Source organism: Hoplias malabaricus, chromosome 16, assembly GCF_029633855.1.
Source record: "Hoplias malabaricus isolate fHopMal1 chromosome 16, fHopMal1.hap1, whole genome shotgun sequence".
NCBI classification, from domain to species: domain Eukaryota; kingdom Metazoa; phylum Chordata; class Actinopteri; order Characiformes; family Erythrinidae; genus Hoplias; species Hoplias malabaricus.
Genome location: NC_089815.1, coordinates 20,327,095 through 20,349,756, shown reverse-complemented (window position 1 = coordinate 20,349,756; position 22,662 = coordinate 20,327,095). Strand labels below are relative to the sequence as shown.

General features: G+C 42.1%; 1 protein-coding gene and 1 long non-coding RNA gene across 2 annotated transcripts in view; both read left to right on the top strand.

The window, feature by feature from the left end:
- Positions 1-383: 383 nt before the first annotated feature.
- Positions 384-22,662, top strand: part of LOC136671575 (guanine nucleotide-binding protein G(q) subunit alpha-like) — a 141,133-nt gene continuing 118,854 nt past the window's right edge. The window contains exons 1-2 of the mRNA XM_066647309.1: positions 384-433; positions 1,089-1,243. Of these exons, the coding sequence (XP_066503406.1) occupies positions 1,101-1,243 (143 nt within the window). The 5' untranslated portion in view covers positions 384-433; positions 1,089-1,100. The remainder of the gene's footprint in view (positions 434-1,088; positions 1,244-22,662) is intronic.
- Positions 18,739-21,570, top strand: LOC136671582 (uncharacterized). Its single transcript, XR_010795729.1, has 3 exons — positions 18,739-19,309; positions 20,798-21,028; positions 21,254-21,570. It is a non-coding gene; the product is annotated as an uncharacterized lncRNA (long non-coding RNA).

The window sequence follows — 22,662 nt, the reverse complement described above, 5'->3', positions numbered from 1 at the left end:
CTTAACAATTTGGGATACTTCAGGATTCAAAGTTCCCTCAATGATGGGCAAGCTGTACTGATACCTGAAGTTATGTAATAACAATGTTGGCAGTAGGACTATGCTCAAACTCCTCCCCTCATCCGTATATATACCCTGTGAACTCTGGTCATGTCCATGTCAGAGAAACTTGCTGCACTTGGCTCATAAAACCAAGGGCGTAGAATTAGCATGGACAGAAGTGACTAGCACCGACTAGTTCTTCCTTCTAGGTTTAAGCACGGACAATATAGTATTGTATATTGCACTTACTACGTTTTGTTCGCACTGGCCCATATTCTGACAAGCGTCTGAACTCAGAGGGAGTTTGGATTCTAACCTATTTGGACGCTGGAGTGGAGCTGACAGACTACCACTGAGAAAAGGGAGTTTCGTTATCATTAAACTGCTACTGGTAAAGTTTCCATTGCTTTCATTGGGCAATATTTCAGGCGCCCGGGTGAATGCAGAATCACAGCCATCAAAAACCTTTGCTATGAGAAAATAGCAACATATATTTAGCCAATCATGTTCCTTGAACTGGACACCTCAGGGAGTACATTGTCTATCGCCCTAAGCAGATCAGTTAGAGGTGAATTCAGGACACCTGGGATTATTTGTAAAGACACTACAGGTCAAAGAGCTCGGTCCACACACACACACCTTTGGACACTTTTGAGTCGGCAAACGACGTGTGTTTTTGGACTGTGGGGGGAAACCGGAGCACCCGGAGAAAATCCATGCAAACACAGGGAGAACACACCAAACTCCTCACAGACTTGAACACACACCCTCCAGGTCCCTGGAGCTATGTGGCTAAGTATATTTGTGAGTGTAAACTACTGGGTGAAGTGTAAAATATTAAATTAATATTAAATAGTAGGCACTTGTTTGAGGTCACTGTTTTTCTCATAATCAGGCAAATGCCATATGTTTTTTGTTAATTTATTTTTAATGTATTTCACATTAAATTAGACTATGATGTGCTATATACAGTAAATAGTCGACATGCTTTGATTTGGAGTTATATACTTTATTCATTTGGATTCCATTTTTCTCAATATATGTAGGTGTATGCTTGGATGTTTCAAGATGTAGACATTCATCAGGTGACACAGTTGGAGCGGAAATATGTGGATGCAATTCATCGCTTGTGGGCAGACTCTGGCCTTAAAATATGCTACAGTCGACGGCGAGAGTACCAGCTACTGGACTCCACAGAGTAGTAAGCTGAAGTGTATAAAATAATTTTAATGTTAGACCTGTGCAATCACACTGCAGTGGACTTGCCTTTTTTCCAGTGTGTGTTTCTGCTTTGTGTCCAATGATTCTGGATATGCTCTGGACCCAACGCAACTCTGATCAGAATGAAGCTGTTACCAATGATCAATGAATGAATAGTGTGGTGCCATCTCTCAGGCTTCAGATAATTACTAGAGCATAATGAAGATGTAAATAAAAGTGAAGGAATGTTAAGGAATGTTAAGGAATGTGTTGTGTCCACAGTGATGTACACAGCTGCAGATACTTTTCAAAATGACAAGGGAAGAAGAATAGATTCAGAAAATAGGTTTTAATCAAATTAAAATATAAAATTAGTCATATTCCATGGTTGGAGAGCAGCAGTATATTATTTTCAAAATTGAATAACTGCTTACAGATTATCTGAAGTTTTGAGAAACCAATTAGGAATATACCCCTCCGCAATACACATATTTATTTTCATATAGTAAATAACAAAAACGTTAACATGCCAGTGCAAGTGTGTCTTAATATTGAATTGAGAAGATGAAACACTCAGTGATATATCTGTTGAATGGATAAATAAATAAAATTGTCTTAGTTCTGATGTAAGATTTGCAGGACCGTATATATCCACGAGATGGCGCCTAATAGCTGTAAAAGAAATGGAGCATGAGTAGAACCTGGAACAAATGTGGAGAATTAAGTAATTTATTCTAATAAATTACTTATTTATTATATACATTATTCTAAATTTTATGGTCAGGCTCATGTTATGGAAATTCTGCATATTTTTATGTTGTGCTTACAAAGTGTCTCCAAATTACACCAGTTATTTGTAGTTGTCACATCCTAGCACTTTCTTGTTTGTTTTCCCCTTCTATGTGGCTCTTTCTGTCTATCATTGTTCACATCTCCGCCCTCGCTCCACCTTGTTTCCGCCTCCTTGTCATTGTCTTCGTTATCTGTGTCAGGTGTCTCTTGTTAAGTTCGTTTATTTAAGCCCTCTTCCCTCACTTCCTGGGATCGGTCATTTTGTTTTCGTGGTCGTTTGGTTTCGTTGTCGTTTCCTTCTTTCTCCTTGTAAAGCCGTGCCGTTATTATAGTGTTTGTTTCTTGTTTCTCGTTTCTGGTTTCTCGTTCCTCATTCGCTCTCTTACTCCTTTCATGACCCTCTAGTTCGTTTGTGTTTTGTAGTGTTTGTATCTCTAGCTTGCCCTGTCTCCTGCTCTTCCGTATGTTTATTAGTCATGCTATTTCGTGTTTCTTGTCAAGTTCGTTTGTTGTGTTTTCTCTTTATTAAATCATCTGTGTTGTAGCGAGTGTGTCCGCCATCCGTAAATTCCACCCTTCACACCCCCGTGACAGAATGACCGATCACAATAAGGACACAGCTAGCACGGACTACCCGTTTAGGAGATGTGTGATTCGCCAGACTCCGTTTCTCACAGGCCCCAGAGATCCCGTAGAGGAGGCTTTAAGAGCGGCCTCTGAATGGAGTCAACGGCTCCAGAACATGCCCGGCGCAGATAATTATCTTCGTCATAGGAGTCGAGTAATTGCTTCAGCGGGAATCGACGGATCCGGAGGAGAAAGCGGGCTGGAGTCTCCCCCTCGTTGGAGGATTATCCCCTCAGGTCCGGGGAAATTCTTGGGGGGGGGGGGGGGGTTTATGGGTAGGGGCTGTTAGCCTCCTACCTCAGGACAACGGAGGTGAGGCTAACAGGGGCGCACCTCTGGGGGAATCCCTCAAGAGTGCGCCCATCAGACCCCCTAAACCCAATAAATCCACAACTCGTGCTCGGCGAGCAGCACAAGCACCTGCCTCGCTGGACGTCTCAACTCCGTTTCCGTAAGAGCGGCGCCTCCGGCCGCTCCTGTTCCTGGAAGAGCGGCACCTCTGGCCATGCCTGTCTTCGTGCCCGCGGCACCTCCGGCCACGCCTGTCTTCGTGCGCGCGGCACCTCCGGCCGCGCCTGTCTGCGTGAGCGCGGTGTCTCCGGCCGCGCCTGTCTTTGTGCGCGCGGCGCCTCCGGCCGCGCCTGTCTTCGTGGACGACGTCGCTGCAGGGCCTCCTGTTTCCATGGACGTCGTCGCTAGGCACCGCTCCGCGCTCACTCCTGACCCCCAGGAGAAGCTTACAGGCCTCATGGCACGCCTGGAGCTCTCCTTGAAGGCGGCGTCCGCCTCTCCTGTCTTCGTAAGAGCGACGCCCGCCTCTTCTGCCTCCGTGGACGACGTCGCAGATTCCTCTGCCTCCGTGGACGTCGTCGCAGATCCTTCTGCCTCCGTGGACGACGTCGCAGATTCCTCTGCCTCCGTGAACGTCTTCGCAGATCCTTCTGCCTCCGTGGACGACGTCGCAGATCCTTCTGCCTCCGTGGACGACGTCGCAGATTCCGCTGCCTCCGTGAACGACGTCGCAGCTTCTTCTGTCTCCGTGGACGTCGTCGCAGATTCCTCTGCCTCCGTGGACGTCGTCACAGCTTCTTCTGTCTCCGTGGACGGCGTCGCAGATTCCTCTGCCTCCGTGGACGTCGTCACAGATTCCTCTGCCTCCGTGGACGTCGTCGCAGATCCTTCTGCCTCCGTGGACGTCGTCGCAGATCCTTCTGCCTCCGTGGACGACGTCGCACATCCTTCTGCCTCCGTGGACGTCATCGCAGTTCCGCCTGCCTCCGTGGACGTCGTCACAGTTCCGCCTGCCTCCGTGGACATCGTCGCAGTTCTGCCTGTCTCCGTGGACGTCGTCGCAGGTTCCCCTGTCTCCGTGGACATCACTGCAGGTTCCCCTGTCTCCGTGGACGTCACTGCAGGTTCCCCTGTCTCTGTGGACGTCACTGCAGGTTCCCCTGTCTCCGTGGACGTCGTCGCTGGGTCTCCTGTCTCCATGAGTGCGGCTCCCTCAGCCACTCCTACTCCTGTGACTTTGGCTTTGGCCGCTTTTGAGCCTGAGACTGTGGCTACGGCCGTTTCTGCCCCCGAGACTGTGGCTACGGCCGTTTCTGCCCCCGAGACTGTGGCTACGGCCGCTCCCGGTCTAACCCGTAGGATGGCCCCAAGGACTTCGGGGCCGATCCCCAGAACTGTGCCCAGGCTGGTCCCTCAGACATTTCCATGGACATTTGCCAGCCCTGGGCACCCACATGTTATATTTGTTCCAGTATCTGTTCCTGTCTTGGTTCCTGTCTCTCTTCTTGTCTCTGTACCTGTGTCTGCTTTTCTTTCAGTTCCGGTCCCTGTAACCGTGTTAATGTCTGTCCCTGTGAAAGTCCTGGTCCCAGTTCCCTTGCCTCAAGTCCAGTCCCCTGTTAGTCCTGTCCAGTCTACAGTTAAACCCTCTGTCCAGACCCATGTCCAGTTCCCAGTCCCGTCACGTGTATCTGCTCCTTTCCAGTCTCAGTCTCCGTTTAGTGTTCAATCAAATGTCCAGTCTATCTTTCAGTCCCCTGTCTCCACTCCTGTCTTCTCTCGTTCCCCATCTGTTCTTTCTAGTTCTGTCCGATGTCCGTTTAAGTCCAGTCTCTTACCTCCATTTCCATTTCTTGTCCTATCATAAGTCTTCTAGTTTCGTTTTTTGTCTTGTTCTTCTGGCCCCCTCCTGCGTCAGCTCCTGGAGAGTCTAGTTTTTCGCGCTCCGGGAGTTGCGCGTCTTGGGGGGGGGCGTCTGTCACATCCTGGTACTTTCTTGTTTGTTTTCCCCTTCTATGTGGCTCTTTCTGTCTATCATTGTTCACATCTCCACCCTCGCTCCACCTTGTTTCCGCCTCCTTGTCATTGTCTTCGTTATCTGTGTCAGGTGTCTCTTGTTAAGTTTGTTTATTTAAGCCCTCTTCCCTCACTTCCTGGGATCGGTCATTTTGTTTTCGTTGTCGTTTCCTTCTTTCTCCCTATAAAGCTGTGCCGTTATTATAGTGTTTGTTTCTAGTTTCTCATTTCTGGTTTCTCGTTCCTCGTTCGCTCTCTTACTCCTTTCATGACCCTCTAGTTCGTTTGTGTTTTGTACATTTCGTGCCCGCGGCACCTCCGGCCGCGCCTGTCTGCGTGAGCGCGGTGTCTCCGGCCGCGCCTGTCTTTGTGCGCGTGGTGCCTCCGGCCGCGCCTGTCTTCGTGGACGACGTCGCTGCAGGGCCTCCTGTTTCCATGGACGTCGTCGCTAGGCACCGCTCCGCGCTCACTCCTGACCCCCAGGAGAAGCTTACAGGCCTCATGGCACGCCTGGAGCTCTCCTTGAAGGCGGCGTCCGCCTCTCCTGTCTTCGTAAGAGCGACGCCCGCCTCTTCTGCCTCCGTGGACGACGTCGCAGATTCCTCTGCCTCCGAGGACGTCGTCGCAGATCCTTCTGCCTCCTTGGACGACGTCGCAGATTCCTCTGCCTCCGTGAACGTCGTCGCAGATCCTTCTGCCTCCGTGGACGACGTCGCAGATTCCGCTGCCTCCGTGAACGACGTCGCAGCTTCTTCTGTCTCCGTGGACGTCGTCGCAGATTCCTCTGCCTCCGTGGACGTCGTCACAGCTTCTTCTGTCTCCGTGGACGGCGTCGCAGATTCCTCTGCCTCTGTGGACGTCATCACAGATTCCTCTGCCTCCGTGGACGTCGTCGCACATCCTTCTGCCTCCGTGGACGACGTCGCACATCCTTCTGCCTCCGTGGACGTCGTCGCAATTCCGCCTGCCTCCGTGGACGTCGTCGCAGTTCCGCCTGCCTCCGTGGACGTCGTCGCAGTTCCGCCTGCCTCCGTGGACGTCGTCGCAGTTCCGCCTGCCTCCGTGGACGTCCTCGCAGTTCCGCCTGCCTCCGTGGACGTCCTCGCAGTTCCGCCTGCCTCCGTGGACGTCCTCGCAGTTCCGCCTGCCTCCGTGGACGTCCTCGCAGTTCCGCCTGCCTCCGTGGACGTCCTCGCAGTTCCGCCTGCCTCCGTGGACGTCCTCGCAGTTCCGCCTGTCTCCGTGGACGTCCTCGCAGTTCCGCCTGTCTCCGTGGACGTCGTCGCAGTTCCGCCTGCCTCCGTGGACGTCGTCGCAGTTCTGCCTGTCTCCGTGGACGTCGCCGCAGGTTCCCCTGTCTCCGTGGACGTCACTGCAGGTTCCCCTGTCTCCGTGGACGTCACTGCAGGTTCCCCTGTCTCCGTGGACGTCACTGCTGGTTCCCCTGTCTCCGTGGACGTCGTCGCTGCGTCTACGTGGCTACTGTGGCTGCGGCCGCTCCCGGTCTAACCCGTAGGATGGCCCCAAGGACTTCGGGGCCGATCCCCAGAACTGTGCCCAGGCTGGTCCCTCAGACATTTCCATGGACATTTGCCAGCCCTGGGCACCCACATGTTATATTTGTTCCAGTATCTGTTCCTGTCTTGGTTCCTGTCTCTCTTCTTGTCCCTGTACCTGTGTCTGCTTTTCTTTCAGTTCCGGTCCCTGTAACCGTGTTAATGTCTGTCCCTGTGAAAGTCCTGGTCCCAGTTCCCTTGCCTCAAGTCCAGTCCCCTGTTAGTCCTGTCCAGTCTACAGTTAAACCCTCTGTCCAGACCCATGTCCAGTTCCCAGTCCCGTCACGTGTATCTGCTCCTTTCCAGTCTCAGTCTCCGTTTAGTGTTCAATCAAATGTCCAGTCTATCTTTCAGTCCCCTGTCTCTACTCCTGTCTTCTCTCGTTCCCCATCTGTTCTTTCTAGTTCTGTCCGATGTCCGTTTAAGTCCAGTCTCTTACCTCCATTTCCATTTCCTGTCCTATCATAAGTCTTCTAGTTTCGTTTTTTGTCTTGTTCTTCTGGCCCCCTCCTGCGCCAGCTCCTGGAGAGTCTAGTTTTTCGCGCTCCGGGAGTTGCGCGTCTTGGGGGGGGGCGTCTGTCACATCCTGGCACTTTCTTGTTTGTTTTCCCCTTCTATGTGGCTCTTTCTGTCTATCATTGTTCACATCTCCGCCCTCGCTCCACCTTGTTTCCGCCTCCTTGTCATTGTCTTCGTTATCTGTGTCAGGTGTCTCTTGTTAAGTTCGTTTATTTAAGCCCTCTTCCCTCACTTCCTGGGATCGGTCACTTTGTTTTCGTTGTCGTTTCCTTCTTTCTCCCTGTAAAGCCGTGCCGTTATTATAGTGTTTGTTACTTGTTTCTCGTTTCTGGTTTCTCGTTCCTCGTTCGCTCTCTTACTCCTTTCATGACCCTCTAGTTCGTTTGTGTTTTGTAGTGTTTGTATCTCTAGCTTGCCCTGTCTCCTGCTCTTCCCTATGTTTATTAGTCATGCTATTTCGTGTTTCTTGTCAAGTCCGTTTGTTGTGTTTTCTCTTTATTAAATCATCTGTGTTGTAGCGAGTGTGTCCGCCTCCCGTAAATCTACTCCTCACGTCCCACGCGTGACAGTAGTATTTAATTTATGAACAAGCTAAGAAGCATCCGTTCATTAAACTCCACATTAAACTGCTCATTATCGTCTAATTTCCTGTAAAAATTGGTGGAGTGAGGCATTTTACCTGTTACTTTTAATCATCATGCCCTTCCTTGTCTTCCTGACATCTCCCTTTCTCTCTCTCTCTCTCTCTCTCTCTCTCTCTCTCTCTCTCTCTCTCTCTCTGTTATTTGGTCCTCTCTTACTACACACTCAATTCTCAGAACATTTTCATGATAAGAAAAACAAACAAACCCAGGACAGCATTTAATTAAGGCTCAGGCTACACATGCACTACCAGCGTAACACAGAATATACATCTTCAAAAATAACAACTTTCTTGTGTTCTTTCTCTAATGAACAATTTCTTATATTTGCATGTGCCTGATGCACAACATGTATAACACACAAACATAACAAACAGATATTAACGTGTTTTATATTATTTCCTCTATGCTGTTTGATACTAAACTTAATATAACTGTGTTTTTATAGCTTCTAGAACAACATGGACCGCATTGCTGCCCGAACTTACATCCCCACAGCACAGGAGGTTCTGAGAGTGCGCTTTCCAACAAGATCAACGACTATTCCTTTGTAGTGGAGAAGATAACTCTGAGGTAATAAGAGTAAATGAGTTAACTGCTTTAGACTCTTTTTAGTAAACTAATCTTTGAGTGGGGCGGCACGGGCGCAGCAGGTAGTGTCGCAGTCATACAGCTCCAGGGGCCTGGAGATTATGGGTTCGGTTACTGCTCTGGGTGACTGTCTGTGAGGAGTTGGTGTGTTCTTCTCTCAAAAACACACGTTGGTAGGTGGACTGGCGACTCCAAAGTGTCCGTAGGTATGAGTGAATGTGTGAGTGTGTGTGTTGCCCTGTGAAGGACTGGTGCCCCCTCCAGGGTGTATTCCCGCCTTGCACCCAATGATTCCAGTTAGGCTCTGGACCCACCGCGACCTTGAATTGGATAAGTGGTTAATGGCCTGTCAATAGTAACTGATGGTGTAGCAGGTAGTGTCACAGTTACACAGCTCCAGGGACCTGGAGCTTGTGGGTTCAGGTCCTGCTCCACACGTTGGTAGGTGGATTGGCGACTCAAAAGTGTCTGTAGGTGTGAGTTTGTGTTGCCCTGTGAAGGACTGACGCCCCCTCCAGGGTGTGTTCCTGCCCTGTTCCTAATGATTCCAGGTAGGCTCTGGACCCACTGCGACCCTGAACTGAATAAGAGTTACAGATAATGAATGAATGAATTAATGGCCAATACTTAAATGCACTGCAACTAGAACTAGATTCAGCTTTCTTTAATTGCATACAATATCCACAGTATGCAGAACATATTATTGTTTATCTTAAAGACAAAATATATAATGATACTGAAGAAGGATCTCACTTAGTAACAGTATACATCTGACTGGGCAACTCCTGCCTGTTGTTGACTGATAATCAATTGAAGTCTTGTTTGTTTATTTATTTTTTGTTTGACAGTCCATATTCTCATATTGACTTTATTCCCACGTTAAACATCCACTTAAACACTTTGTCATGGCTGCCTTTAAACAGCAGGTCAGAAAGGCCTAAATATCTACTTTGTGGCTGTCACTGAATCTGAAAGATGTCTCCCAACTGAAATGTAATGTAGCTTCAATATGACTCCGTAGGTGGCAGTGCAAACCTGTACAGCCAGATCAGAATTTATGATATATAATTTTACATCAATCCAAACTTGACCTTGTAATTTCAACTTTGTGAAAAATATAAAATAAAGTTTTAATAGAAATGTTTAAAATAATCTGACTTTGGATGTCAATGACGTTCCATTGGCTGCATGTGGTTGTGGAGTCTCATGCAAACAAGGGTTCTCAAAAGAGGAGGGTTGGAGAGCCAATGAAATTGGTTAAATTTTACATATGTAGTCAAGCTCCTTAAAGACAAGAAAATTATACTAATAAAGATGTATTGAGAAATTATCTTTTTTCTCTTTTTTTTTTCAAATGATTAATACCTATTTCTATTACTCCTTTTGTCAAAAAATACTATAACTGGACTGTTCATTCATTTTTTCTATTCATTCATTCTTTAAGTGAGATGGATTGTTTAGTTCATGTGGGTCAGTTTAGGAGTGTGATCAGAGACTCAGCAAACCCATAGATACTTGTTTCATAACTACAATTTAGGATGAATTGACAGATTTGGCTTTTTAGATCAAGTCACTGAAATGTTGTGCCCCCTGCCCCCTGTAAAATATTATGAAATACTATAATTTTAGGCACCTCAAGTAATAAGCAATAACTCACATTTCAAATCACGTAGACAACTGTGCTGGCGGGACCCACAATACTGAGATGGTGTAGATATCAGGACAATTCTGAATGTTTTCCTTGTCACGCTTGATTTATTGTAATTTCTTGTGACAGCAGTAGAAATTCTTGGATGCAATATTGTGTCCAAAGCCATTAATGTTCTCTGTCTGGCCTATTTCCTCCTTGTTAAATGAATGACATGATCAGACAGGGCCATTACTGAACAAATTTATTCCAGAAGCTAAGGAGGAAAAAAGAGCAACACAGCACATGGTCAAAAAAGAAATCAGACGTATCAATTGTTAATAAATACACTAGTGAGGCCAGTATTATTTTGGCCAAGATCAATTACTCTTGATAGATTACATGGGTCCTTCTGATCATTCTGGTTCATCAAAACACCAACAGAACCTCATCTGGCACTCTGATTGGTCAACTCACATTAAAAAATATTGTGATTGGATGGAAGACCCATTTACATGTTGTAGCCTTCTTCAGTATCTGCACTGCAAAAGCCAATATCATGATAAGGGTTAAGAAGTCCTTGCCTCAAACAAACGTGTTCTCCCTGCTGTAGGATTGTGGATGTAGGAGGACAGAAATCAGAGAGGTGGAAGTGGATCCACTGCTTTGAGAATGTGACATCCCTCATCTTTCTAGCTTCCCTCAGCGAGTATGACCAGAACCATAAGGATGTGAGTGGAGGATATTGTGAAGCTTTTTTTTCCTACTGCACTTTTAATCCCTAATTATCCTTCTCAATCCGAGTAAAGAGGTTTACATCTGCTGTTGACAGGTGCATTATCTCTCTCTATCTCTCTCTCTCTTACAGATTTCTCACACACACTGGGTCTATAATTGTGCCAAATGTTATGTTCTAAATACACTTGGTTTTGTGTTTCACAGATTTAATATACAGTTGTATTCACATTACGCACACCTGACACTCACAAGATTTCCTAAATAAATAAGATCCACAACAACTACAGTGAATGCACAGCATTTACACATTATGTTTGGTGAGTTTAAGATATTGAGGGGAAAATGTGGGGGAAATATGTGCAGAACTTGTGAACATACATTAGTTTATGCCAGTAAGTGATTTAGACATGATGTCTGCATAGTGCTAATTGGTGGATTATTTTCTCGTGTAGCCAGCCTTGTGCCTGCAGTCCAAAAAAGTGCAAAGTTCAGGCATCAGACACGCCTTGACCTCAACTCTGTCTCAACCAAGATTTGAAATACTTGTGTTTTGATATGTCCCCCACACCCTTCCTGTGTGTTATTAAAAAAGTACCTTAGTTTGATCCTTATTCTCTTGGAAAAGGAATAACCCACACTCATCTTCTCTCTCCTTATGTTGTAGAACCGTATGGAGGAGAGTCTAACACTGTTTTACACCACCATTCACTCAGTGTGGTTTGCCAATGCCTCTATCATCCTCTTTCTGAACAAAATGGACATCCTAGCTGAGAAAAACATCAGACCTGCAGGTGTACTTCCCCAAATATGCAGGTAAGATGAATCTGCTGCTTAAATCAAGCACCTTATGGGAGAGTGCAAAAAATAAAAGAAAAAGGAAACATCCATCCTCATTAAGCTGATACTGGAAACCCTGACCATGATTTTTTCCTTCATCAGTTGTGTCTGTGAAACGGTTATTGCATACCTCTATATCTCCAAATCTCCACTTTCTCCTTTCTGTCTGTTACCCATGGCAACTATAAAATGCACCCCTTTTTGCATCAGGATGCAGGCAAGACGTATATGTTGCTGCTGGAACTAGGTTGAAGTTTCACTCTCAGGCACAATGACTGCATGTATGATAGTATTTGTGATGTTCCTGTTGCTGATGTCTATTGATGTCAATTTCTCATTTGAATTGTACTAATGAGGCAATAAACGTCAACAAACAAAACACAGCAATATCGCTCTCTTTCGAATTCTGCAATAATATGTCATATTTATTGTATTTTAAGTTTTCCTGATAAAATCTCATAATGTTTCCTCTCAGAATGATTCTGCTGTACTTCAGATCAGTTTCGGAACTGGATACTTTTCTCAATGTTAATTAGTTTAACGTCTATATTTACACTCATTTTTCATTGCATTTACCATTCCTCTTCTCTATTGGGTGCTGGCTGCAGGTAAGCCACGAGATGCTGAAGCTGCTATGAAGTACATTTGTGTCATGTATAAGCATCAGGCCCTAAACCAGGACAAGAAGAGTAAGAGCGTCTACTCTCACTTCACCTGTGCGACAGACACGAACAACATCCATATAATTACTTAATACATTAGTGTTGGGTCCTATTTATAAAATTCATTATCACAATAAATGCTCATTTATGCTCAAAGTTTAATACGTATACAGATGCGCATGAAGCCTTCAGTCAGAACTCTGTGTTCAGTTCACCTGTAGGTTTGCACATCCTCTGGATGATTACGGATGTATACGGTAATTTTGAGAAGTATTTAATGGCTTCACAGACCACTGCCTCTTACAACGCTGACTCTTTCTCCTTTTTTTTTTAGTATTATGTAACGTTACATTATAAGCATCTCCTCCAACATTGCCATCTTTGTTATTGTCATGAAAAACATTTCACCCTGAACTGCTCCAGTGGATGTAGTGTTTAACATCCATGCCATCATAAAGGATGCATAGAAGTATGTGGCAGTGATGGTTACAATGTTTGAAATGGACATATTCATTTACATATGTAAAGAGAGTATAAATGAGCCTTCATTTTTTGCACCAAAATAACACCAAAAAGGGGACCTTACACAGTATTTTAAATGTTAAAAATTCAGAAACCATATTTCGAGCAAGGACAGATACTCTTTATTTTGTGTTTATTCTGAACTCGTATAAGCAAACAGCAAATTCATTAGGGCTATATAAGGTTTTGCACTCTATGAAATCTGAAAATCTATATTGTTGTTGTGTCATTAATTTTACCAGTCTAATTAGTATAAATGTTGAAACGATCCAGGTTTTATATGCAAACACATTCCATATGTTTATTTTAAGCATTTAAAAGAAACTAATATGCATCTTTTACCAGTTTTACATTGAGTCTTACTTTAAAAAACCCAAGCTTTGTGATGCTTGATTTTTCCACATCTAACAACTGATGAAACACTTTGCTCAGACTATCACCCATATTCATAATCAGTGAACTTCCTAGGGCTACCAGAAGATGTTTTACTCATTTTATGAAGCATTTATTTTCTTATAAATGTTCATTTTCATGGAAGAAATTAAATGAGAGTATTATTAGCTTATTGCAAAGCTAAAATACAAAAGCATTATGATTACACTAAAATAAATGGACAAAAAAAGCTTACGCTGACCTGAGAATGTTTGATTGTGCGACAATCACAAAATTTGCAACAGTCACATAATATACATGCAACTTTTCTTTTCTTAGTTCAGTATGCATTCCAGACTGTCTTCTCACTATAGTGACTGCAGTGGCCTTACAAATGTGATCAGATATCTCAAAGACATCTGAATTATTAGTTTGATTGTGGATGGGTGGATTTTTGGGCATGTATGATGATTAGTCTATAAGCATAATGGTCATCATGGCTCCCGCAGTTTGGACAATATTTCTAATGCTTGAGACCATTAACAGTCAAAAAACAAGGCTTGAAACACCTCTAGAGGGCAGCATCACTATTTGAGCTCTATGTAGTCACTGTGATATACTGCCTTAGGAAATGCACCTTCCTGGGTGTGGGTGTGTTGGTGTTGGTATTTGTACATATGTATATCATTAGATTACTTACACATTGTTCTTCTGTTCAGGCTATAGAATATAGTCTATAGGTACACCCTTGTTGTCCCTGGTGTTGTGAGGCATTTAAGGAGTAAGAATACATCCATGTATACTTTTTCTATGTTGTCTTCCTTGATTTTGAAATCAGGTGATATTAGATTAGCTTTGGCTGTTGTGTAGTTTATAGAAGAAGAAGTAGAAAGTGTAGTTACCTCTGCTTTTGATCATAGCTGAATCAAACAGGTGGTGTTGGCATTACAAAGGAATCGTAGCTGTGAGTCACGCTGCCTCAGTATGATGCTCCTTAATAATCATTTTTTGTCTTTTGTTTCTTCCTTTTCATGCCATGTGTTGTTTTTCTCCCTTTTTTAGACACATCATCTCTTTTCCCTCCCTCTTCTGTGATTGTCAATGCCACCTTCACACAGCCAGGCCCACCTACCCATACTTCACGTAGGAGACATTTAATCATAAGAGCAGGCAACGGATGAAAAGACTGTTCCCGTTGTCGGTTGGTTGGCCATTTTGCACATAAAAGCAGTACATTTTATTTAGTGATGATATTTTTTTCTGTGGGGATTTGTGTTGTATATTTGGATATTGTTTGCAATTTTATATGTAAACTATAGATGAACTGTATTTGTTTTTCTGCATAAATATGTGAAATAAATATGGTATAAAATCTATAATATCAGTAACAAAAAGCACTGTCAATCTACCTTTCATTCTCTTCCTCCGTCCACCCCAAACTGTTTCCAGTTTTTTCAATTATCTTGTGTTTTGAAGTGAGGACTTACTTTCTCACATGCTGGAGTAAACATAAATGTCATTCCAGGAAGTTTTAATCAAATGGATCATCCAGCTACTCTTGGGCAAATAATCATATAGCAGCTTTGTGGTGCCATTTAGAGGAACAGTATACGGATGTGTACCCACACAGTTAGTCAGGAAGCTCAGAGCATTCTGCCACTAGTTAGCTCCTGGTATTTACATAGGGGATAGAGACTCTGATCTAAGAAAAGACTTGAAATATAAGTCTGATGTGCCACTGTTCTAAAGGTGATGAAATATTATACAAAGCCTGGTTGTGGTGTTCTATGTGTGCTTTAATCTACGTAATGACTCACTTCACACTGCAGCTAACCATAACTCACTTTATTCTTCAGCACATGCAAAGGGCGACACGGGCAGGGGACAGGAAGGGCGACAAGGTGACATAACAGGGTGTCTCTCTCACACTGCTCCAGAGGTCTTAGATTGTGTGTTAGATCCCTGCCTCGGGTCTGTGAGAATTTTGGTGTTTTCACCCTGTATCTGTGTGGGGTTCCTCCAGGCCCTCTAGTTTCCTCCTACAGTGAGCTATTGCAATGGTAAAAATCTGTGAAATTACAGCTGTTTACAAAACATCTGAAGCTAATACTAATCCATTTTTAATGTGGATCAGTAAACTGAGCAAAACATGAAGTTATAGCTATAACATTAAACATGGAACCTGTGTCATTTCTGAGAAAACAACACTGATATGTATCACAAGGGTGAACTCACACACATGAGTCAGAATGCCACATGAAGAACACTCCCTCATTTCTAATCGTCTTATAGTTTTTCTCCTTTTCAGTTTTTGCTAGAGATGTGAAAGGCTAGACGGGTATCAGCCACAATCTAATATATGTGGTTATCAGTTTAATTCTGAAGTATTTCATCAGTTTATTATCTGATTCCATATACCATTTCTGATTTATATTGCCAGGCTTTTAAATGCATATGAAGATACCAGTGTAGTCATTTTCATCTCTAGGCATTTGAAGATACTGTGTCCAAAATATTGTAATTTTAATGATTGAAAACAGCTACTTCAAGGAGCACCCATTCTTGATAGAGATGCTCATTTAGTATAACATCCATAGAAAAGTATTAATGAAATCAGGTGCTAAGCTGCACATGAGCCTAAGGTAACCAAGCTTTGGCTAGTTGGTGAGTGAAAGACCACACATCTTTTATTCTTTTTCTAGTCACTACAGTCATTACATACAAGTTATCCAAGGAAAACAAAAACAACATTTGAAGCCTTTACTAAATATTGAACTGAGTATTAAACATAAACAATCCCATGTCCCGAAATCTTCACAAAATGTATTAAAGCAAAAAAATACTTAGTGATTGTTCATTCTCTTAAATGTTTTATTTACATTCTCTTAATTTTTTTTTACTGACCCAATTTTGTATTTTGTAAATATATTTTCACTCAAGCAGTTGGGAGAGTTGGGGGCAAATTAAGAGTGAAAATTGAAAATGAATTGAAATTACAACTAAATTTCAAGAGAAAATTGTCAGTTCAAAAATAATATTTCTCAGTGCAATAATTTCATAAATAAATTCAGGAAATCTGGAGAAATATCAGTCTGTGTCGGGCAAAACACTCTGAAATGAGCAAGACCTTTGAGCCCTCAAACAGCACTAAATCAGAATGCATCAAGCTATAAATTCAAAACATATTCAGTGATGTTAAAATCTTTGCTCTGGTGCCATCAGTCTATTGTTCTGAGAATACTAGCAGTTTTTTTTATTAGTTTTTTTTTTTTTTTTGGAAATGTACTTCTTGTGTGTTTCCTTTTGATTCATGGCTGTTTCCACTGGGAATAAATAAAAAAAGAGTGGTCCAGAGTATGATCTCTATGCTCTACTGTGAATTAATAAATGTGACTCACACCATGTGATTAACAACCTTTTCTCAAGTACTAAATGACCATTTATTATTGAAATATAATTTAAAGAAATGCCACATTCAAAACAGACTCTTTACATTTTGTCGTTTCTCACAGACATTTCAAGCTCTCAGACATTTGTGGCTCTAATGAACTTCCTGTGTTATTTTTCTCAACCAGCTGCTGGTTGGTTACCAAACCACATATAGAGCTGTCAACTATATAGTTGACAGAAATTAAAGGGGCAATGTATGCTTATAATCCCAGAAAACCTGGCCTATCCCCAATTATTGGAAAGATTCTATTTCTAACAAACATTTAGGAATCTATGGAGTCCCTTCCACAGTTATTGTAACAGCTGTCTGGTCAATAGAGGGCACCCTGGAACTTAAAAAAAAAAAACCCTCAGTCTTGCTTCATCTATCGCCCTAAGCAGTGTCAGATAATGGTGAATTCTGTTGATTATTTGTAAAGAAACCACAGGTCAAAGTGTTCAATCCAGACACACACAAAGAGAGAGTGACAGAGAGAAAGAGAGAGCACATTTCTTTATATTTAATTCAATTTAATTTAATATATTTAATATAATTTCTTTATTTCTTTATAGATACAATATGATCCAGCAATATAGAAATGTCTAATGTTGCATTATTACTGTTTTTGGTAATACATCTGCATGTAGTCTGTAATGTAATGATCCATATAATGTAATTTACCTTAAGCACATTAGAGCTGCAATTTATTTCAATTTTGACATGTATTCATCTGCTGATGAATGTCTATTAAAATGACAAATATTCACAGCTCTGGTGTCTTGCAGTATTAAATGTTAAATTGCTTTGGGATGGTCGTTGAAAATGAAAATGTGGTGCAAACAGCCCTACCTACAATATTTTCACCAGCCATCACTGGTGAATGGCATCATGATACACTGTGGTTTTTGTAAAAATAATTAGTTCTTAATAAGGGACTGTTTTCCTCACAATACATTTACTTCAGTTAAAGGAACGCTAGGTAATAATTTTTACCTTAAATTACACCTTCAAAATCATTTTGATGTTTCAATGTCCAGTTGTTAGTAGTAATGCCAGATAATGATAGGGCCATGAGTTTAAAAAGAAACCAAAAGAACTTCATGCTCACACCCCATGCTGAGCACCGATAACTCTGTCACTAATCTTTACACGGTCTCTGTGAAAGTAAACCACACAGGAAAGTTGTTGGAAATTATTATTTATTTTTTTAAGAAAGAGCAGTTTGTATTAAACATCTTCTCCCTCACTGTGGAGAACATAAAGCATAGAGTCATGGCTCTGGTTCATCTGCTCCTACTGCTGGCTGTACTGCTGCCCCTCGGTCACTCAGATAAGTGTCACACACACACATAATCGCACACACACACAGCCTGTGTTGTCCAGTAGCTCAGTGGATTGTCAGCTTTCAGTTCCAAGGGTTGAGGGTCTATCTTTGGTTGTGACGGCTGTCTTCTCTAAAACAGCTATGAACCCTATACTATTTATAATGCTCTGGTAGGTTAATTGTGTGGCTGGGTAACCCCGCAATACTACACCAATAAGACTCCAACACTACATTGAAGACTGGGACAATGTAGAATCTGTATTATGTAGTTAGAACAGGATACAAAATCAATGTTAGCAGATCACTGTTTATCAAAATATTTAGTTAAATTTTGTTTAGTTAATATCAACATATATAGCCCTTAATTCTGAATATCTCCTAAAACTGATTAGTAAAATAGGACAGTGAGTTTAATAAATGCTTTTTGGACATTTTAAAAACTCACAAATATGTCAAATTATGTGCAGCAATGACTTAAAGGTTAAAGATGTGGAATTATGCAACAGCAATTTCTCCTCCCTCATCATTCATGGCTAAAATGCCCTTGCACAAAGCACCTAACCTTAACTGCTCCCTGGGGACCAATGTGGCTGCCTCTGTGTGTGTGTGTGTGTGTGTGTTGTGTGTGTTCATAGCACTTAATCACTAGTGTGTGTGTGTGATCATTGCGATGGACAGGTCAAATAATTTTGCAGTACTGTACAATAGCAATAAAAACATGTTTTACATTTTGAAATGGTCCTTTAATGAAAACAGTCAACACTTTGATTTGCAAAGGGTGCAAAACATTGATTATTTCAAGCAAAATGAGCCAAATTTGCTAGTACATAAGACACCCGTAAAGGCTGAAATGGACAGGAGTTCAGAGTGACTTGGATAGATTAATACAAAAACAAGGGACAGAGACCGGGTGGAGGCAATGTATATAGGGTTGAGGGTAAAAGATGGGGTGTGGTCCTACTCCCACAATCATGCTGTTACATAACTTGAATTATTAGGCAATATTTTGATAGATTAACTAACAATAAGTATATTTCTAGAAGAAAAGTAATTCATCTTAAGAGCTTATTATTACATGATCATAGCTGTCGACTGAATATAATCAATAACACAGATATAAAAACACTGACTAGGTTCCATTGATTTCATTTACCAAGTTTGCTGCAGTGTATTTTTTAAAATGTACATTGTTTAATGGCAGTGGCTGGTGATATTAGAGCTTTGGTTCAGTGTTGTTTCTGAGAAGAGGGAAAAATATACATACCAGTAAGTACTTATAACCAGCATGTCTCAGTACTGAAATCCTGCTTCTCTCTCTCTCTCTCTCTCTCTCTCTCTCTCTCTCTCTCTCTCTCTCTCTCTCTCTCTCTGCCAGTGTGAATGTGGGCATCGTGAATGGCACAGAGGCAAAGTCCCACTCCAGACCCTACATGGTTTTTGTTCAAGGAAACGGGAAGCACGTCTGTGGGGGTTTTCTCGTTTCTGATCTCTTTGTTATGACGGCTGCACACTGCTGGAAAGAGTATGCTATGTTTATTACTGAATAGTTTTGGGCAAACTGACCTAATAAAATAAAAATCTAAAGGTTTTACCTAAAGAACTGGAATAGAATTGAGGAAAGTTAAGGACTGGATGAGGAGAAAAAAATTATGTTATGTTCATATGTGGTGAATAGAGGAGAAGCATTTAATATACGCTGCCATAATTTCCATGTTGATGCATTTGTTTTCGATGGGGTGTTCTCAAAAAACTGTTGTGTGGGTCTTTGGTGGGTGAGCTGAGTCTTTCCCTGTTCTGTTTTAACTCTTCCACAACTGTTTGCATCTTTATTTAGCATTTTCATATATTTCACTATCCATTTTGGTAATGTTGGTTTATTTTACTACATTAATAAATGTTTATTTAATGGACTAAAAGTACAAACAATGGTATTTTTCTTAGACTTAAACCAGACTAAATCTGAGAAGAATTTAATGATTAAAATAAGACTAAACTTAATACAGCAGTACAACAGTAATGCAGCACTGAGAATGATCCACCCCCAAATCATACTCTCTGCTCTGTGGGGGTCCTGACCATTGAAGAACAGTGTGAAGAGCGACAAACAATGTGTGCACAGCAACTGATGGACTACACTCTGTAATTGTAGAAGTAGAAACTGCTCCTGTATGGTCAGTGAAGCTGAGACAATGGACAGTGAATATAGAAATAAGGAAGAGCACATAATATTCTGATATGACGCTGTATTGAGTTTACACGAGAGAAACAAACAAAATAAAAACCTAAAGGTTTTACATAAATAACTGGAATAGAATTGAGGAAAGTTATGGACTGGATGAGGAGAAAAAAATGATGTTATGTTCATATGTGGTGAATAGAGGAGAAGCATTTAATATACGCTGCCGTAATTTCCATGTTGATGCTTTTGTTTTCGATGGGGTGTTCTCAAAAAACTGTCGGGTGGGTTTTTGGGGGGTGAGCTGAGTCTTTCCCTGTTCTGTTTTAACTCTTCTACAACTGCTCACTCTTTGAGTTCTATCAGAAGTTTGACCAGAGGACGATGGGTTCCACTTGTGAGTCTTGGTTCCTCCAGCCTCGAGGAAGTCCTTCCTTGCCACTGTTGCCTTTGGCTTGCTCGCATGGGGCTTTCTGATCCACATTGTTATCTGTTCTGATTCCAGTTCTGTAAAGCTGCTTTGTGACAACATCACTTAAAAAATGTGCTATATAAATACATTTTGATTCATTGACTGATGACATCACAAATGTGTGCACCTCAAAGTGGCAGGGACTCAGAGCAGGTTTAAAGTAAGGGTCATGAGGCTGTTACACCCAGTGCTGTTAGTAACCTTACTGATGCTTAAAGAATACGACCCCAGAACAACATTCATCAAATGTAATGTTACCCAATTTTCATTCTCCCACCATGCTCCATCATCCAGATTCTCTCACATTAATGAAGTTCAGTTTTGTTTACCACATTTAACTAATTTTCTTGCCTTTGTTACAGCTAGGAAAGTCGACTGAAAACAGCAAGAATGCTGCAAAGATTTCCATCTCTAACCTAAGCGAAGGCATAGATGGGTCTTGCAGCGTAGCTGGTTGGGGAAGAATTAAAACCAAGGGAAATGCAAGTAACATACTTCTGGAGACGAACATCACTGTCTATGAAAATTGTGAAACGTACTGGAACGACACCAACTTACTGTGTGCAGGTCGTGATAAAGGTGGATTTTGTCAGGTAAATTATCCTTAAGATTAAACCCAAGCAGATTTCAGTTTCCTGGACCAGGATTAAACGTCGTGAACTACCCAGCATTCTGATTGGAGATTAACTACAGAAAGTACAATTTAGTCAAGATCTAAGCTTAATCCCTGGTATGAAAAAAAAATAAAATAAAAATAGCAGAAGCTTTATAAAGGTTTAGTTCAGCAGTGTGTTAACGTTGCTTATGTTTTGTTGCAGGGAGACTCTGGTGGTCCTCTGGTGTGTGATAACAAAGCAGTCGGCATTGCTTCCTTCACCGAGAAGGACAACTGTGACAACCCCACAAAACCAAATGTCTACACCAATATTTCTGCATTCATGCCCTGGATTGAGAAAATCATTGAACGCCAGTAATTCCATTGTAAAGAGGCCTTCATTTGGTTTTAGTGGTGTTTTAGTTCACTGAAGGAAGAGCCTATGTTATTAAACCTATGCCATTGTAAAAGAATGTAAGGTTAAATGTTGACTGAATATGGATGAAGCACTGTCATTAGAACTTCACCTAGAACTTGTTATTTCACTATAAATAAACCATTTCTGCCTTAAAAACTGCTATGAGTTTTCTCACCACTTGTTCGGATGTCATCTGTCTTCTCACATTGCATACTGTAATTATAGGTTTATAAAATATACAGAATGTAAAAGATTCTCCAAAAATGATGCTATTAGCACTCGAGTGGAGTTTTGTGCATAATGATATCAAAGATTAAACCCATGAATGGAGCTACACCATCAGGAGTGCATTTATATAAACGAATGCCTGCATATTTCATGTGTTATTCTGTTCTTAGACAATATCGTTGTCTTTGACAATACCCACGATGAAGCCTAAAATAATAATATCATAATTCATTCATTCATTCATTCATCTGTAACCGCTTATCCAGTTCAGGGTCACGGTGGGTCCAGAGCCTACCTGGAATCATTGGGCGCACAATACACCCTGGAGGGGGCGCCAGTCCTTCACAGGGCAACACAGACACACACACATTCACTCACACACACACACTTACGGACACTTTGGAGTCGCCAATCCACCTACCAACATGTGTTTTTGGACTGTGGGAGGAAACCGGAGCCCACGGAGGAAACCCACGCGGACACGGGGAGAACACACCAACTCCTCACAGACAGTCACCCGGAGCGGGACTCGAACACACAACCTCCAGGTCCCTGGAGCTGTGTGATTGTGACTCTACCTGCTGCACCACCATGCCATCTAATATCATAATTATAATTATTAATATATATTAGGAATTCAAAAAGGAAAAAATATATGAATATATGCATATATAAGTAAATAAAATACATAATAAACAATGAACTGTAATCAAAATATATGAACGTTAATATGCTACAGCCCCTTATAGGGTGTGTTCCCACCCTGCGCCCAGTAATTCTGGGTAGGCTCTGGACCCACCGTGACTCTGAACTGGATAAGCAGTTTCAGATAATGAATGTGCCACAGAAACACAGCATGTTATGTATTAATACTACGCTAATAACTTTACAAGTAGCCCCTTGATCAGAATCAGGGTGTGATTTATACAATGACAATTATTGGGGTAAAAGTTTTCTTCACGTCCTAATGGGAAACCAGTACAGCG